The sequence below is a fragment of the Urocitellus parryii genome, chromosome 4 (assembly GCF_045843805.1).
Source record: "Urocitellus parryii isolate mUroPar1 chromosome 4, mUroPar1.hap1, whole genome shotgun sequence".
NCBI lineage: Eukaryota > Metazoa > Chordata > Mammalia > Rodentia > Sciuridae > Urocitellus > Urocitellus parryii.
In genome coordinates, this window is record NC_135534.1 from 96,227,407 (window position 1) to 96,246,155 (window position 18,749).

At 34.8% G+C, this 18,749-nt stretch overlaps 1 protein-coding gene across 1 annotated transcript in view; it reads left to right on the forward strand.

Annotated features, from left to right (window-relative positions):
- Ddx10 (DEAD-box helicase 10) overlaps window positions 1–18,749 on the forward strand; it is a 269,786-nt gene that overhangs the window by 45,229 nt on the left and 205,808 nt on the right. The window contains exon 10 of the mRNA XM_026399028.2: window positions 2,902–3,003. Within this exon, the coding sequence (XP_026254813.2) occupies window positions 2,902–3,003 (102 nt within the window). The remainder of the gene's footprint in view (window positions 1–2,901; window positions 3,004–18,749) is intronic.

The window sequence follows — 18,749 nt, forward strand, 5'->3', positions numbered from 1 at the left end:
CATCATTTTTCAAATTCTTTTTGGAATGTGTTTCTTCTAAATGTCACTGTTACAGTCTGTCTTAACCATGTGAAGCTGTTTATGTATATTCTGTTAGCTGTAACATTAAAAGGTTTGGACATGGTTCCTTTTGTGACTTGAATCCTGATTCATTCTCTCAGGTTCTCCTTGGATGCATGAATCGGTAGGGTATGATAGATGTGGGTGACTAGCCTTATTTTTCTTGCTCATGAGTCAGTTGGAAGATCACGGAATGTTAAATTCAGCCTTTTTGACCTTCCAGAGATTTCTTTTACTCCTTGGCCACAATTCTTACCCTGTGTAAACTTGTGGGCTTGTTTATTGCATCTTGCTGTCCCTGAATTTGGATGTGGAAGATTTGAAGTGTTGACTCTCCTTAGCCCACTGTTTTTCCTCCTTCCTAACTGTTTCTAGTAGCTACAGAATACCATCAGAAGGCAATTAATTTCACTTCCAGAGTCTGACTGCCCTGAGAGCATCTTGGTAAAAATACTGCTTCGTTAGCTGATTCTGGTCCTCTTCGACTCTTACCAGGTCCCTGGTATGGTCTTGTTGCTGCAGAAATTGTGATGTCTCTCAGATATTATATCTACTCAGGATGTCACCTTGTTACAAATACATTCTGCTTTCATCACAGGTTAGTCTAAAACTGCTAGGGGGAATGTTTTAAATCCTCCCCCCATTTTTTTTAAAGAAAAAAAAGATGAAAAACTTTTTTGAGTCATAATTCTGCATTAAAGTACAACAAAGAAGTTATTTGGTACTAGTTTTTTAGTTATGAAACATAATTAAGGAATAAGCTATTTTCAGTTTTACTAGAAAAAGCAAATAATTATGAAGACAAAAGTATCCACTAGACTCTGAAATTCTACCCTTTCCCTGTAAACTTGACTCCACCATTTATATTCCTAACCCTAATGTTAAACTAATTCTTTATTCTTTAGGTCTTAGCTTTGATATAATTTCTTCAGGACAGTTTGCTTGACACCTAGACTACTTAGCTAGAGCTCTGTCATGTCCTTACAGCTTCCTGTATGTATATTGTAACACTCATAGCCTTTGATTTTAATGTCTGTGGCAATAGGCCATGAGCTTTTAACAGCCAAAACCATGTCTATTTTCCTACTATGTTAGCTTTTGGCACATAGAGTACCTTTAATAAAAAGAATTTAAAGCTACTGAATTATCTAAGAAACAATATTTTATGTGTTTTATTTCATATCCTTTGTGCATACAAGGGTATTTATTTTTTTCTTACTGAAGTTTTACCTTATGTAGAATAGTTGAATTTTAAAGTCAACATATAAGGTAAAAATTGCCCTCAGTCTTCAAAATGAAGTATACTACCATTTTTCAGTAAGTTGTTATGGCCAGTTTTCCCCTTCAGCATTCAGTAATAAAATTCTGCAAGCATATAATTGTTCTGAATCTCTGCAGAGACATCCAAAGTCTCTAAAGTCAGGCTCTAATGTATCTTAGTACTCTTCTCTGCTATCCATTTTGTATTACAGCTTTGCATTACTCCTTTAAAAACAAACAAATAAAAAAAACTGAATTAGCCTTGCATTTTTTGGTTTCTATTCTTTTGATCATGTTAAAAAGTATATAGCTTTTCCCTTTTTATTCATATTCAAGACTTACCTAAAATTCCATCAGCTATGACACGGTCATAGACACAAACACACACACACAGGTTTTTTTTTTTTTTTTTTTAATATAAACCCTTCTCTCCAGCCCTGTGGCTTGCCCTGAGTAGTCTCGTAATTTTTTTTTAGTTGTAGATGGACACAATACTTTTATTGTATTTATTTTTATGTGGTACTGAGGATCGAACCCAGTGTGGTACTGAGGATCGAAACCCAGTTTTCAACCACATGCTAGGCGAGCACTCTACTAGTGAGATACAACTCCAGCCCCTGGGTAGGCTCTTTACTTGTGAGTTGATAACATTTATTGCCTGTGGCTGTCCTTTGGCACTGACTTATTCACCATTCTGTAACTGTCATCTTGAATCTCTTGCTTCTGTGATGTTTATCTTAGTCAACTTTAGTGTTAGATCCCTGAAGATCAGTTTTCATTTTTGTTTTTTTGTGTGTTCTTTGGTTTATGTTTGAATCATATTTGATCTGATATAAAATGTACTCATGTTTTGTAGCATGAATCTTAGAGTGCTTTGAGATTTTTTTGTTTGGTTTATTTAAAAAATTTCCCAAATACCCAATCTTAATCTGTTTGACTTTTTATATGTAACAGTTGACCTTACAGTATTATTAGTAAGATCTGTATACAAATAGTACCGAAAGCTTAAATAACCAGAGGATGCTTTATGACCTATGTCAATACAAATTTCTGAAGGTGCAGAATGAAATAAGGTTATCTGTTTAGGTGAGGGAAGAGAAGATGCAAGAATTGGAGGCATGTGTTTTACCTGAGTGTTTTTCTTCATACTGATGCCTCTGAACAATTTTATTCCAGAGGCATTAATAAAATTTCCAGGAAGATGAATTGATTTAATTTATATATTAGGGTGCTCTGTTTATTAAATGACTAATTTTATTTACATTTTCTTAGTTGCTTGTGTGAAAAATTATCTTCTTGCTGTGTGGGTAGGAAGCTATTTAAGAAATCATCTTGAATTGATTTCTTTCTTGGAAGCTAGCACTTCTATTAAGGCACAGCCTTAAAGTAACTAGAAATTATAATAAGTGATGGAATTTGATATAAGGTGGTCAGAGCCCTAGTTTTCTGTTGTCACAGAAGATGAAAAATTTGGATTCTTAATATTTACAATTAGATGAATTGACTCTGTGTTACTTACTTATACTGTTAACATGTAAAATATAGATTGCATTGATGTATTAATTTTTGTTGTTTGTGTAGGTACAAAGAGGATGGTGAAGCTTTATTAATTTTGCTTCCCTCAGAAGAAAAAGGGATGGTGCAACAACTTCTCCAGAAAAAAGTACCTGTGAAGGAAATCAAGTAAGAGCTACTGGTTAATGTTATTAGAAAAGTAAAGGCATGAAATTATTATGTTTGCTTATCTCCATTTATTTCCCTTTTCCTCCTAACCCATTCAGCTGTCTGGTTTGAAATTTTAAAGTAAAAACTAATATATTTTAGAAGTTTTAGGTTTTCAGAAAACTATGGAGAAAGTGCAGAGAGTTTGTATATAGCCCTTACCCCACACATACATAACCTCCCCCAGTTATCAACACATCCCAACAGAGTGATGAATTTGTAACAGTTTAACAACCTACACTGACATCATTATAATCTGAAGTCCATAGTGGGATTTTCTCTTTATGTTGTGTATTTTATAGGTTTGAACAAATGTGGGAGGACTTGTATTCACTGTTACAGTATCATATATAGTATTTTTACTGTCCTGAAACTACTCCATGATTATCTATTTATCCCACTTTCTCCACTCTGGCAAACACCAGTCTTTTACTGTTTACATTGTTTTGCTTTTCCCAGAATGTTATATTGTTCAAATCATAAAGTATGTAGCTTTTCCAGGTTAATATCTTTCACTTTTTAATATAAAATATATGTAAGTTCCTTTTTTTCATGGCTTAAAGGCTAATTTCTTTTTAGTGCTGAAAAATATTCCATTATCTGGATGTTCTAGTTTATTCATTCATTACCATAGGACATTTTGATTGTTTCTTATTTTGGCAGTTATGAAGAAATATCCACAAGCAGATTTTTGTGCTGATATAAAACTTTAGCTTCTTTGAGTAACTATCAAGGCACATAATAGCTGGATTGTTGGGAAAGAATATTTGATTTTTTTTCTTAGATAAGCAAACTGTACCATTTTTCATTCTCACCAGCAATGAATGAGAATATTCTTATTACTCCAATCCTTGTCACCATTTGGGATTGTGAGTGTTTTCAATTTTGGTCATTTCAATAGGTATGTAGTGGTATTTCATTGCTTTAGTTTGCATTTCCTCAATGATGAAGGATGTGTACTATTTTTCCTATGTTTATTTGCCATCTGTTTTGGGGAGATGTGCATTAAGGTTGTTGGCCCATTTTAAAATTGGATTGTTTGTGTTAAATTTTACGACTTCTTTGTGCATATCTTTTTATATCAGATGTCTTTTGAATATACTTTTTCCCATTCTGTGACTATCTCCACATAATTTTGACATGGTCTTTTACAGAACAGATATTTCTAATTTAAATGAAGTCCATCTCATCAGTTCTTTCATGGATCAGGCCTTGGGTGTTACCTCTAAAGCCATTGCCATACCTAGAGTCATATAGATTTTCCCCCCATATTTTCTTTTAGGAATTTTGTACTTTGGTGTTTTACATTGACATTTATAATCCATGTTGAGTTAATTTTTATAAGAGATGTAGAGTCTGTGTCTAGATGCATATTTTTGCAGGTAGGTGTCCAGTTTCAATACCATTTGTTGGAAAGAGTAACTTTATTTCATTGTGTTGATTATTGTGGCTTTATACTAAGACTTGAGAGGTTGGGTAATATCAGTCCCCCTATTTGTTCTATTTCCTATTGTGTTCAGTTTTCTGGGTCTTTACCTTTTCCATATAAAGTTTAAAATTTATTGATATCCACTAAATAACTTGCTGGAATTTTGATTTGGATTATATTGAATCTATAGATCAAATGGAGAATGAACTGACATATTGACAACATTAAATCTCTCTGAACATGGATTATCTTTCCATTGATTTAGTTACTCTTTGACCTCTTTCATCAGAGTTTTGTAGTTTTCTTAATATAGATTTTATACATATTTTGTCAAATTCATACCTCAGGTTATTATTATTATTATTATTTTTGGTCCCAATGTAAATGGCACTGTGTTAATCTTAGTTTCCACTTAGTCATTGCTGGTAAATGATGGACTTGTATGTATTAACTTTGAATTTTGAAACCTTGCTATCATTGTTACAAGTTCCTGGAATGTTTTTGTCTATTTTTTTTTTTTTTGTGATTTTTCAAATAGATATGTTATCCATGAACAAGGATAATTTTATATTTTCTTTCACAATCAGTATGGCTTTTTTCTTTTTCTTGTCTTAGTGCATTAATTAGGACTGCCAGTAATATGTAGAAAAGCAGTGGTGAGAGGAGGCATCCCTTTGCTGCTCTTGATCTTAGTTGCAAAACTTGATTTCTCATTGTTAAGGATTGTGACAATATCCTTTTTGTGTGGATATAAAATTTGTAAATTACATTTCATCAGATTTTTTTTTACATCTATTGATATGCTCATGTGACTTGTGCTAAGCCTGTCAATGTAGTAGATTATTTTAATTGATGTTTTGAACCATTCTTGAATACCTGGGTTAAATCCCACTTGTGGTGCAGAATTATTTTTATATGTTTCTGGGTAGATTTGCTAATTTTTTTGAGAATTTTGCAATTTTGATTATGATAGATCATTCTATATGTACTTTTTTTCCTCCTATAACATATATAGTTTTTGGTTTTAGGGGATGTTGGCTTCATAGAATGAGTTAGGAAATATTCTCTCTACTTTTATATTCTGAGAGAGAGATTGGAGAATTGATATTTCTTCCTTAACTGTTGTGTAGAATTTTTAAGTAAACTCATCCATGTTTGCCACTTTGTTTCAGAATTATTTAATTGATTTGACTACTTTAATAGATATAAGGCTATTCAAAATGTTTATTTCCTCTTGTTGGAATTTGGGGAAATTGTCTTTCAAGCAGTTGGTACATTTCATCTAGATTATCAAATTTATGGGCATAGTATTGTTCACAATATTTCTTTTTATCCATATTACTTTTTATCCTTTTAATATGATTATATATTCATATATATATGAATGATGATCCCTATTTTATTTTTGATATTTTGTGTCCTTTTTGGCCAGAGATTTACTGTGGTGTAATTTTCTTCTTCTTTAAAAAAAAATACTTACCAAAGAAACACCTTTTTGATTTCTTTTTTGAACCTATTTTTCTCAGTTACATTAATTTCTACTTATGTTTTTTTTTTTTTTTAGATATTTTGGATTTAATTTGTTCCTCTTTTTCTAGTTTCCTAAATTGGGAAACAGATTGATTTTTAGTTATTTGCACTCAGTGCTGTGAACTTCCTTTTCTAAGTACTACTTTTGTTGCTTTCCAAAAAATTTCCTAAGTTTTACTTTGATTTTGATTTAATTCAAAATACTTAAGTTTTCCTTGAAATTTGTACTTTGACCTGCTAGAAGTAGTTTTAATGGTCACACATCTTGGAATTTTTGAGTTATTAGCTGCTAGTTTAATTCTTTTGTGTCAGAGAGTAAACAATGTATGATTTCTAGTGTTTTAAAAATTTTATGGTATTATAGCCCTGAATGTGTTCTGTGTTGGCGAACTCTCCATGTGAGCTTGAAGATATATATTCTGCTGTTGGATAAAGTAGTGTACAGATATTCATTATGTCTACATGATTAATGGTATTGTTGAGTTTAACTGTGTCTTTGCTGACTTTGCCTGCTGAATCCATCCATTTCAGATCTAGGGGTGTAGAAGTCTTCAGCTAAAATGATGGATTCATCTTTCTCCTTGCAGTTTTATCAGTTTTGCCTCATGTAGTTTACTTTGTTGTTAGATGCATGCATGATCAGGATTGCTATGTTTTCTCAGAATTGAACCCTTTACTGTTATCCCCTTTATCCTATGTTGAATTAAATTTTTTTGTTCTTTTTAGTTATATATGACAGTTGAATGCACTTTGACATATCACATATAAATGGAGTTTAACTTCCTATTTTTGTGGTTGAACATGTTGTGGAGTTACACTGGTTATGTATTCATGTATGAACATAGGAAAGGTATGTCTGATTCATTCCACTGTATTTCCCATTCTCATGCCTCCTCTCTTCCTCCCACTCTACTCTGTTCAACCTGTTCAACCTGGTGAAGCCCCTTTCCTCCCCCACTTGTGATTCAGCATCCGAATACCAGAAAGAATAGTCAGCCTTATTTTTTGGAAATGGCCTTTTTCACTTAGCATGGCCTATTTGAAATGGCCTATTTCACTCCATCTATTTACTGGCAAATGCCATAATTTCATTCTTCTTTATGGCTAATATTCCATCGTGTATATATACCACATTTTCTTTATCCATTCATCTCTTGAAGGGCACCTAGGCTGGTTCCATAGCTTAGCTATTGTGAATTGAGCTACTATAAACATTGATTTGGTTGTATCACTATTGTATACTTATTTTAAATCTTCAGGGTATATGCTGAGGAGTGGGATAACTGGGTCAAATGGTAGTTTCATTCTAAGTTTCCCGAGGAATCTCCACACTGCTTTCTAGAGTGGTTGCACCAATTTGCAGTACCACCAGGGTACTTTTTCTCCACATCCTCAGCAACATTTATTGTTGCTTGTATTCTTGATAATTGCCATTCTGACTGGGGTCAGATGAAATCTCAGTTTTAATTTGCATTTGTCTGATTGCTAGAGATGTTGACTCTTTTTCATATATTTTCTCACCTATTATATTTTATTTTCTATGACATGTCTGTTCAGTTCCTTTGCCCATTTATTGATTGGTTGTTTGATTTTTTGGTGTTGGGTTTTTTGAGTTCTTTATATATCCTGGAGAAAAATTTCTAGCTAAAGTGCAAGTGGCAAAGATTTTCTCCCATTCTGTAGGCTCTCAACATTCTTGATTGTTTCTTTTGCTGTGAAGAAGCTTTTAAGTGTGATACCATCCCTTTTATTGAGTCTTGATTTTACTCTTTATGCATTAAGAGTCTTGTTGAGGAATTTGGTTCCTAAGTAAACATGTTGGAGACTTGGGTCTACTTTTTCATCTAGTAGGCATAGAATCTCTGTTCTAATGCTATAGTCCTTGATCTATTTGAGTTTTGTGCAGGGTAAGAGATAGGGGTCTATTTTCATATGTTCCATATGGATTTCCAGTTTTCCCAGCAGCATTTGTTGAAGAGGCTATCTTTACTCCAATGTGTGTTTATGGTGCCTTTGTCTAGCATGAGATAAGTGTGTTTATGTGGGTTTGTTTGTGTCTTCTATTTTGTACCATTGGTCTTCATGTCTGTTTTGGTGCCAATACCATGCTGTTTTAGTTATTATAGCTCCATAGTATAATTTAAAGTCTGGTATTGTGATGCTTCTTGTTTCCCTTTTCTCTCTGAGGATTGCTTTGGTTATTCTGAGTCTCTTATTTTTCCACATAATTTTCATGACTGCTTTTTCTGTTTCTAAGAAAAATGTCATTGGAATTTTAACATGAATGGTATTAAATCTGCATCGTATTTTTAGTAGTATGGCCATTTTGGCAATATTATTTCTGCCTGTCTAAGATCATGGGAGATCTTTCCATCTTCTAAGGCCTTCCTCAATTTTATTCTTTAGAGTTCTGTAGTTTTCATAGTAGAATCTTTCACTTCTTTTGTTAGAATCTTTCACTTCTTTTGATTTCCAAGCATTTTATTATTTTGGAGGCTATTTTGAATGCTATAGTTGTTCAAATTTCTCTTTCAGTTGATTCATCACTGATATATAGGAACACAATTGATTTATGGGTGTTGATTTCATATCCTGCTACTTTGCTGAATTCTTTTATGAGTTCTAGAATTTTTCCAGTGGTGTTTTTTGGATATTCTTAATATAGAATCATGTCATTGGCAAATAGGGATAGTTTGAGCTCTTCTTTTCCTGTTTATATCCCTTTAATATCTTTCCTCTGTCTAATTGCTCTGGCTAGAGTTTCGAGGACGATGTTGAATAGAGTGGTTTAAGAGGGCATCCCTGTCTTGTTCTAGATATTAGAGGGAATGTTTTCAAGTTTTCTCAGTTTAGAATGATGTTGGCCTTGGGTTTAGCATATATTGCTTTTACAATGTTGAGGTATGTTCTTACTAGCCCTAGTTTTTCTAGTGTTTTAAGCATGAATGGATGCTATGTTTTGTCAATTGCTTTTTGTGCATCAATTGAGATAACTGTGTGATTCTTATCTTTAAGTCTATTTAAGTGATGAATTATGTTAATTGATTTCTGTTATGTTGAACCAACCTTCTATCCCTGGGATGAACCCCACTTGATTGTGGTACACTATCTTTTAAATATGTTTTTGTATGCTATTTGCCAATATTTTATTAAGAATTTTTGCGTCTATGTTCATCAGAGATATTAGTCTGAATTTTTCTTTGTCTTTGTCTGGTGTTGGTAACAGGATGATACTAGCTTCATAGAATGAGTCTGGAAGGGTTCTCTCCTTTCTGTTTCATAGAATAACTTGAGGAGCATTGGTGTTAGTTCTTTGTTGAATATCTGGTAGCATTTGGATGAGAATCCATCTTGCTACAGGCTTTTCTTTGTTGGTAGGCTTTTGAGGGTGTCTTCAATTTCTTTCTTTCCTTTTTTTTTTTGTATGCTGGGGACTGAACCCATGGCCTTGTGCATGTGAGGCAAATACTCTACCAATTGAGCTATATCCTCATTGCTTAAAATTGATCCGTTTAAACTCTATGTCCTCTTGATTAAATTTGGGTTAGTCATGTGTCTCTAGAAATTTTTCAATATCCTCAACATTTTCTATTTTATCAGAGTATACATTTTCAAAATAGTTTCTGATTATCATCTGTAATTCAGTAGTGTTTGTGGCAGTATTTTCTTTTTCATTGTGAATTTTAATAGTTTGAGTTTTTTTATTGTTAGTTGTTCAAAACATTACAAAGCTCTTGACATATTTCATACATTTGATTCAAGTGGATTATGAATTCCCATTTTTACCCTGTATACAGATTGCAGAATCACATTGGTTACACATCCACATTTTTACGTACTGTCATACTAGTGTCTGTTGTATTCTGCTGCCCTTCTTATCCACTTCCTATCCTCCCTCCCCTCCCAATCCTCCCCTCCCTCTACCCCATCTATCGTAACTCATTTCTCTCTCTTGTGTTTTTCCCTTTCCCCTCACTTCCTCTTATATGTAATTTTTTTTTATAACAATGAGGGTCTCCTTCCATTTCCATGCAATTTCCCTTCTCTCTCCCTTTCCCTCCCACCTCTCGTCCCTGTCCCTATTTAATGGTAATCTTCTTCTCATGCTCTTCCTCCCTGCTCTGTTCTTAGTTGCCCTCCTTATATCAAAGAAGACATTTGGCATTTGTTTTTTTAGGGATTGGCTAGCTTCACTTAGCATAATCTGTTCTAATGCCATCCATTTCTCTGCAAATGCCATGATTTTGTCATTTTTTAGTGCTGAGTAATACTCCATTGTGTATAAATGCCACACTTTTTTTTATCCATTCATTTATTGAAGGGCATCTAGGTTGGTTCCACAGTCTAGCTATTGTGAATTGTGCTGCTATGAACATCCATGTAGCTGTATCCCTATAATACGCTCTTTTAAGGTCTTTGGGGAATAGTCTGAGAAGGAGAATAGCTGGATCAAATGGTGGTTCCATTCCCAGCTTTCTGAGGAATCTCCATACTGCTTTCCATATTGGCCGAACCAATTTGCAGTCCCACCAGCAATGTACAAGTATATCCTTTTCCCCATATCCTCACCAGCACTTGTTGTTTGACTTCATAATGGCTGCCATTCTTACTGGAGTGAGATGGTATCTTAGGGTGGTTTTAATTTGCATTTGTCTGACTGCTAGAGATGGTGAGCATTTTTTTGTGTACTTGTTGATTGATTGTATGTCCTCCTCTGAGAAGTATCTGTTCAGGTCCTTGGCCCATTTATTGATTGGGTTATTTGTTTTCTTATTGTTTAATTTTTTCAGTTCTTTGTGTACTCTGGATATTGGGGCTCTGTCTGAAGTGTGAGGAGTAAAAATTTGTTCCCAGGATGTAGGCTCCCTATTTACCTCTCTTATTGTTTCTCTTGCTGAGAAAAAACTTTTTAGTTTGAGTAAGTCCCATTTGTTGATTCTTGTTTTTAACTCTTGTGCTATGGGTGTCCTATTAAGGAATTTGGAGCCCGACCCCACAATATGTAGATTAGAGTCAACTTTTTCTTCTATTAGACGCAGAGTCTCTGTTTTGATATCAAGCTTCTTGATCCATTTTGAGTTAACTTTTGTGCATGGCGAGAGAAAGGGATTCAGTTTCATTTTGTTGCATATGGATTTACAGTTTTCCCAGCACCATTTGTTGAAGATGCTATCCTTCCTCCATTGCATGCTTTTAGCCCCTTTGTCAAATATAAGATAGTTGTAATTTTGTGGATTGGTTCTCTGTGTCCTCTATTCTATACCATTGGTCCACCCACCTGTTTTGGTACCAGTACCATGCTGTTTTTGTTACTATTGCTCTGTAGTATAGTTTGAAGTCTGGTATCGCTATACCTCCTGATTCACACTTCCTGCTTAGAATTGCTTTTGCTATTCTGGGTCTTTTATTTTTCCAGATTAATTTCATGATTGCTTTATCTATTGCTACAAGAAAGGCCTTTGGGATTTTGATTGGCATTGCATTAAACCTATAGAGAAGTTTTGGTAATATCGCCATTTTGATGATGTTAGTTCTGCCTATCCATGAACAGGGTATATTTTTCCATCTTCTAAGATCATCTTCTATTTCTCTCTTTAGGATTCTGTAGTTTTCATTGTATAAATCTTTCACCTCTTTTGTTAGGTTGATTCCCAAGTATTTTATTTTTTTTTTGAAGATATTGTGAATGGGGTGGTTGTTCTCATTTCCATTTCAGAAGATTTGTCACTGATATACAGGAATGCCTTTGATTTATGCGTGTTGATTTTATATCCTGCCACTTTGCTGAATTCATTTATTAACTCTAGTAGTTTCTTTGTAGAACCTTTTGGGTCTGCTAGGTATAGGATCATGTCACTGCAAATAGTGATAATTTAAGTTCTTCTTTTGCTGTCTTTATGCCTTTAATTTCTTTCGTCTAATTGCTCTGTCCAGTATTTCGAGAACTATATTGAATAGAAGTGGTTAGAGAGGTCATCCCTGTCTTGTTCCAGATTTTAGAGGGAATGCTTTCAATTTTTCTCCATTCAGAATGATGCTAGCCTGAGGCTTAGCATGGATAGCTTTTACAATGTTGAGGTAAGTTCCTGTTATCCCTAGTTTTTCTAGTGTTTTGGACATAAAGGGATGCTGTACTTTGTCGAATGCTTTTTCTGCATCTATCGAGATGATCATATGGTTCTTATCTTTAAGTCTATTGATGTGGTGAATAACATTTATTGATTTCTGTATACTGAACCAGCCTTGCATCCCAGGGATGAATCCTACTTGATCATGGTGCACAATTTTTTTGATATGTTTTTGTATCCGATTCGCCAGAATTTTATTGAGGATTTTTGCATCTAGGTTCATTAGAGGTATTGGTCTGTAGTTTTCTTTCTTTGAAGTGTCTTTGTCTGGTATCAGGGTGATGTTGGCCTCATAGAATGAATTTGGAAGTGCTCCCTCTTTTTCTATTTCCTGAAATAACTTGAAAAGTATTGGTTTTAATTCTTCTTTAAAGGTTTTGTAAAACTCTGCTGTATACCCCTCTGTTCCTGGGCTTTTCTTGGTTGGTAGTCTTTTGATGGCTTCTTATATTTCCTCCATTGATATTGGTCTGTTTAAATTGTGTGTATCCTCCTGACTCAATCTGGGCAAATCATATGACTTAAGAAATTTATCAATGTGTTCACTATCTTCTTTTTTATTGGAATATAGAGTTTCAAAATAATTTCTAATTATTTTCTGTATATCTCTAGCATCTGTTGTGATATTGCCTTTTGCATCCCGTATGTTAGTAATTGAGTTCTGTCTTTTCTCTTCGTTAGCATGACTAAGGGTCTGTCAATCTCATTTATTTTTTCGAAGAACCAACTTTTAGTTTTGTCAATTTTTTCAATAGTTTCTTTTGTTTCAATTTCGTTGATTTCCACTCTGATTTTAATTATTTCTTGCCTTCTGCTACATTTGCTGTTGTTTTGCTCTTCCTTTTCTAGGGCTTTGAGATGAAGTGTGAGCTCATTTATTTGTTTGTTTTTTCTTTTTTTGAGGAATGAACTCCAGGCAATGAATTTCCCTCTTAAAACTGCTTTCATGTGTCCCATATATTCCAATATGTTGTGTCTGTATTTTCATTTATCTCTAAGAATTTTTTGATTTCCTCCTTTATATCTTCTTTAACCCATTGATCATTCAGTAACATATTGTTCATTTTCCAAGTGATGTAGGATTTTTCTTTCTTTTGTCATTGATTTCCAGTTTCATTCCATTATGGTCAGATAAGATGCATGGTATTATCTCCACACCTTTGTATTTACTAATGGTTGCCCTATGGCATACTATATGGTCTATTTTTGAGAAGGATCCATGTGCTGCTGAGAAAAAAGTATATTCACTTGATGATGGTTGATATATTCTATATATGTCGGTTAAGTCTAGGTTATTGATTGTGTTATTGAGTTCTATAGTTTCTTTATTCAACTTTTGTTTGGTGAGAGAAGTGTGTTGGAGTCACCCATAATTATTTTGTTGTGGTCTATTTGATTTTGAACTTGAGGAGAGTTTATTTTATGAACATTGCAGCACTATTATTTGGTGCATAAATATTGATATTTGTTATGTCTTGTTGGTGAATGGTTTCTTTTAACAGTATATAATGTCCTTCCTTATCCCTTTTGATTAACTTAGTCTTGAATCCATTTTATTCGATATGAGGATGGCCACCTCTGCTTGCTTCTGAGGACCGTGTGCGTGGTATGATTTTTTCCAACTTTTCACCTTCAGCCTGTGTATGTCTTTTCCAATCAAATGTGTCTCCTGAAGGCAGCATATTGTCGGATCTGTGTTTTTAATTCAGATTACCTGCCTGTGTCACTTTATTGGTGAGTTTAAGCCATTAACGTTTAGGGTTACTATTGATATATGGTTTGTACTTCCAGTCATGGTTGATTATTTATCTTTTTTTTTTTTTTTAAATTTGTTTTGTTTATCTATGATTAGCCCCCCCCCCACTCTCGCTTTACTGAGGTACTTCCCACTGTTGGTATTGGTTGTTGTTTTTCATTTCTTCCTCGTGTAGTGTTTTGCTCAAGATGCTTTGCAATGCTGGTTTTCTGGCTGCGAATTCTTTTAACTTTTGTTTATCGTGAAAGATTTTTATTTTGTTGGCGTTCCTAATGCTTAATTTTGCTTCATACAAAATTCTTGGTTGGTATCCATTGTCTTTCAGTGTTTGAAATATGTTGTTCCAGGATCTTCTCGCTTTCATCATCTGTGATGAAAAATCAGCCGTTAACATTATTGGTTTACCCCTGAATGTAATCTGCCTCCTTTCTCTTGTAGCTTTTAACATTTTCTTTTTTTCTGTATATTGGATATCTTCATAACAATGTGTCTTGGCCTTGGTATACTGTGATTTTGTATGCTCGGTGTCCTGTATGCATCTAGAATTTGTACTTCTGTTACCCTTTTTATATATGGAAAGTTCTCTAAAATTATTTCATTCAATAGATTGCTCATTCCCTTGGTTTGGACCTCTATACTGTCCTCTATTCTGATGACTCTTAAGTTTGTTTTTTTTTTTATGTTATCCCATATCTTTTGGATGTTTTTCTCGTGGTTTCTTACCAGCCTTTCTGAGTTGTGTAGACTGTTTTCAAGATGATATATTTTGTCTTCATTATCTCAGGTTCTGACTTCTACTTGTTCCACTCTGCTAGTGATACTCTCGTTTGAGTTTTTAATTTGGTTTATAGTTTCTTTCATTTCTAGGATTATTGTTTGATTTTTTTTTATAATCTCTATCTCTCGGTAAAGTTGCTTATTTGCTTCTTTTATCTATTTATGTTATTTCATTTTCAATGTGTTCTTTCATTGTTTGAATTTGCTGTCTCATGTCCTCTTTAAGATTCCATTCCATCTGTATAAGGTATTCCTTGAGTTCTTTATTTGACCATTTTTCTGATGCCTCTAGGTTCTGCTGTAGATTTAGGCTGTCCTGCATTGTTTGTACTCCTTTTCTTTCTTGCTTTTTCATGCTGCTCATGTTACTTCCAGTTCTGTTTGACTGCTGAGTTACTGTTTACTTCTATAATTTTAATTTGGTTTTGTGTATCTCTCTATTCTTTCCTTTGTGATGGGAGACTATGACTAGAGATGATGAATTTTATTGCACTTTAAAGCAGATTCATTCGTTTCATAAACTGTGTACGGATTCTGATGGCATATAGCGATCTGCGGTTTGGTCTTGGGGCTTATGTTTAGGTCGAGTAATGTGATGGTATAGAGGTTGGTATACCTTGGAAGGTTGCTCTACTAACGAGCGATATTAACAGGAGAATGGTCCGGAGTGTTTGGGAGTAGCTCGGGAATTGATAGCACTATATAACGCCTTGGAACATTTGCCTATACACATTTAGTAAATTACACATAAACAGCGTCGTAATGTTTGGGAGGAAAGGTATTAGAAGGGGAGGGAAGAAGTCGCTAAAGAGAATGAGAGTAAACAGGTAGAATTGAAGAAAAGGTGAATAAGGAAATTGAAATGAAATGAAAAGACAAAGAAATAAAAATAAAAAAATAACAATAAAAATAAAAAAATAAAATAAAATAAATTAAAAAATAAATTAAAAAAAATTTAAAAAATGCAGTCTTAGTATTCGATTAACTTCTCTTCCAGTAGGTGGAGCTCTGCCCACCAGGTCAAGCTTTTCCTCTAAATACGCAGGCACCAATCACTGTGAGGCAGCTCCTCCTCCCCCACTGGGTGGCTCTCCAATCCTGGGCACCCAGGGCCTTTCCTGGTATGCAGTCACTTCCCCGCTTTTCCTCCAGCCAGGCCCCGCTCACCAGTGACATTCACCACAAAACTGGCTACACGCCGGGTCTGCTGCTCCTGGGAGCCCTATTTTCTTGACCGACTGGGCCCAGTCTCTCTGATTGCCATTTCCCCAGACCCTAAGGTTGTGGAGGACGGGGCTGGGAACCATCAGCATATTCTGCCTGCCCTCCGGTAACCACGCCCCCAGGAGCTGGCACAAGAGACCTCGGTTGTCAGCGATGGTGGGAGCGGTATCGGGGGTCATGCGCTGGTCCTGACTCCCTTGGTCTGACAGTCGCTCTCACGGTTAGAGTTGGGGGCGGGGCGAGATCTCCCCGCTGTGTGGAGAGGAGGGGCCCGAGGGTCACACACCTGCAGACATCAGTCTCAATGAAGCTATCCCCTCCGCCAAACTGTGGTGCTGTCAGTTATCTGCCATGGTGGTGTCCAATGCGAAGGGCTGCCGTTTGTTCCCTTTGCCAGGTGTTGGATGCGAAGGGTGTGTCCAGTCTGGCTCTCCCAGGCCCTGTCTTAATCCTGGGCCTGCTGCTTATGAAGGCTCAGTTGGTATCACCTCAAAAGGCTCATATAGGAACCGAAGATCTGCCCCTCTATTCAGTGGGAGCCTCAGTAGCGCTGAATCACTGCGGTTTGGTGGCGAGACGCAGACAATCAGCCAGAAACTGTGCACGGGAAGCCAGAATTCACCCGCTCCGGGCCTGGTGTTGGTTCTGAGGGGCGCAAACTGCTTACCCCAGGTCCACGTCAGCCCAGCATTGCCCAGTGATCCTGAGAAAACAGCACTCAGTTGGTCCAAGGCTCCCTTTGCTCGCGCAGCTGAAGAGGTCAGAGAACTGATCTCTCAGCTCCCGCCTCCATGTTGGATCCATCATAGTTTGAGTTTTCTCTTTCTCTTTGCTAGCTTGGCTAATTGTTTATCAATTTTATTTATTTTTTAAAATAAGCAACTTTTTAATTTGTCATTTTTTTCTCATTTTTTTGTTTCAATTTCATTGATTATAGCCCTGATAAATATTTCTTGTCTTCTGCTCTAGGTGTTGATTTATTCTTTTTCTTGGGATTTGAGATGTAATGTTAGTTTTTTTTTTTTAATTTTGTTTTGTTATTTTAATGAATGAGTTCAGTGCAATAAACATTCCTCTTAGCACTGCCTTCATAGTGTCTGGAGATTTTGATATGTTGTATCCCTAGTCTCATTTACCTCTAAATATTTAATTTCATCCCTGATTTCTTCTGCTATTCACTGGTCATTCAGTGGCATATTATTTAGTCTCCAGGTGTTAGAATAGCTTTTATTTTGTCTTTTGTTGATTTCCAATTTCATTCCATTATGATCTGATAGAATGCAAGATATTATCTCTATATTTTATACTTGCTAAGAGTTGCTTAGTGGCCTAAGATATGTTCAGTGTTAGAGAAGGATCTGTGTGCTGCTGAGAATTAAGTGTATCCAGTCATTGAAGGATGAAATATTCTATATATGTCTGTTAAGTCTAAATTATTAGTGGTATATTTTACTTCTATAGCTTTTTTATTTAGTTTTTGTTTGGAGAATCTATCCAGTGGTAAGAGAGGTATGTTAAAATCACCTAGTATTATTGTGTTGTGGTCTATTTGATTCTTGAATTTGAGAAAGTTTTGTTTGATGTACATAGATTTTTCCATTGTTTGGGGCATAAATGTTTATTAATGTTATGTCTTGTTGATGTGTAATTCCCTTAAGCAGTATGAAATGCCCTTCTTTGTCCTTTCTGATTAACTTTTGCTTGAAGTTCACTTTATCTGGTATGAGGATAGAAACTCCTGCTTGTTTATGAGATCCATGTGAATGATATGTTTTTTCCCATCCTTTTACTTTTAGTCTATGACTGTCTTTTGTCTAAGATGTGACTCTCTTGGAGATTATAGTTTTGGGTCTTGTTTTTTAATCCAGTCTCCCAGTCAGTCTATGATTTTTGATGGATGAGTTTAGGCCATTTACATTCAATGTTATTGAGATATGATTTTTGTTCCCTGTCATTTTGATATATTTTAATTTGAATTAGTTTCTCCTCTGATGGTGTAGTTCTTTCCTTTGCTGTTTTTCATGGAATATTTTGTGGAGTATGTTTTGTAGAGCAGGTTTTCTAGTTGTGAATTCTTTTTACTTATTTATTATGGAAGGTTTTTATTTTGTTGTCAATTCTGAAGATTAATTTTGCTGTGTATAGTATTCTTGGTTGGCGTCCATTTTCTTTCAGAGCTTGATATATATTATCTAAGACCTTCTAGCTTTGAGGATGTAGGTTAAGGAATCAGCTAAGATCTGGATTGGTTTCCCTCTATATGTGACTTTTTATTTTTCTGTGGCAGCTTTTAAAATTCTGTCATTATTCTGTATGTTAGTCATTTTCATAATAATGTGCCTTGGTGTGGGTATGTTGTAATTTTGTATATTTCAGGTCCTGTAAGCTTTGTGTATCTGATTTTCCATTTCATTCTTTAGGTTTGGGAAATTTTCTGATATTATTTCATTGAAAAGATTGTACATTCATTTGGTTTGTATCTCAGAGCCTTCATCTGTCCCAATAAATGTTAAATTTATTCTTTTTGGGTTATCCCATATTTCTTGGAAGTTCTGTTCATGATCTCTTAACATGTTTTCTCCATGGTGAACTTTATTTTCAATATTATATATTTTGTCTTCATTGCCTGAAACTCTATCTTCCAAGTCATTTAGTCTGTTGGTGATGCTTTCCATTGAAGTTTTAATTTGGTTTATTGAGCCCTTCAGTTCGAGTATTTATTCTTAATTTTATTTTCCAAAATCTCTCTTTATTGATGTGATCTTTCACTTCCTGTAATTTCTCTCTAATATCACTCCTTACACTGTCCTTTATCACAGTTTAAATGTGATAATGTACATAGATTAGTTTAATTATGTACATT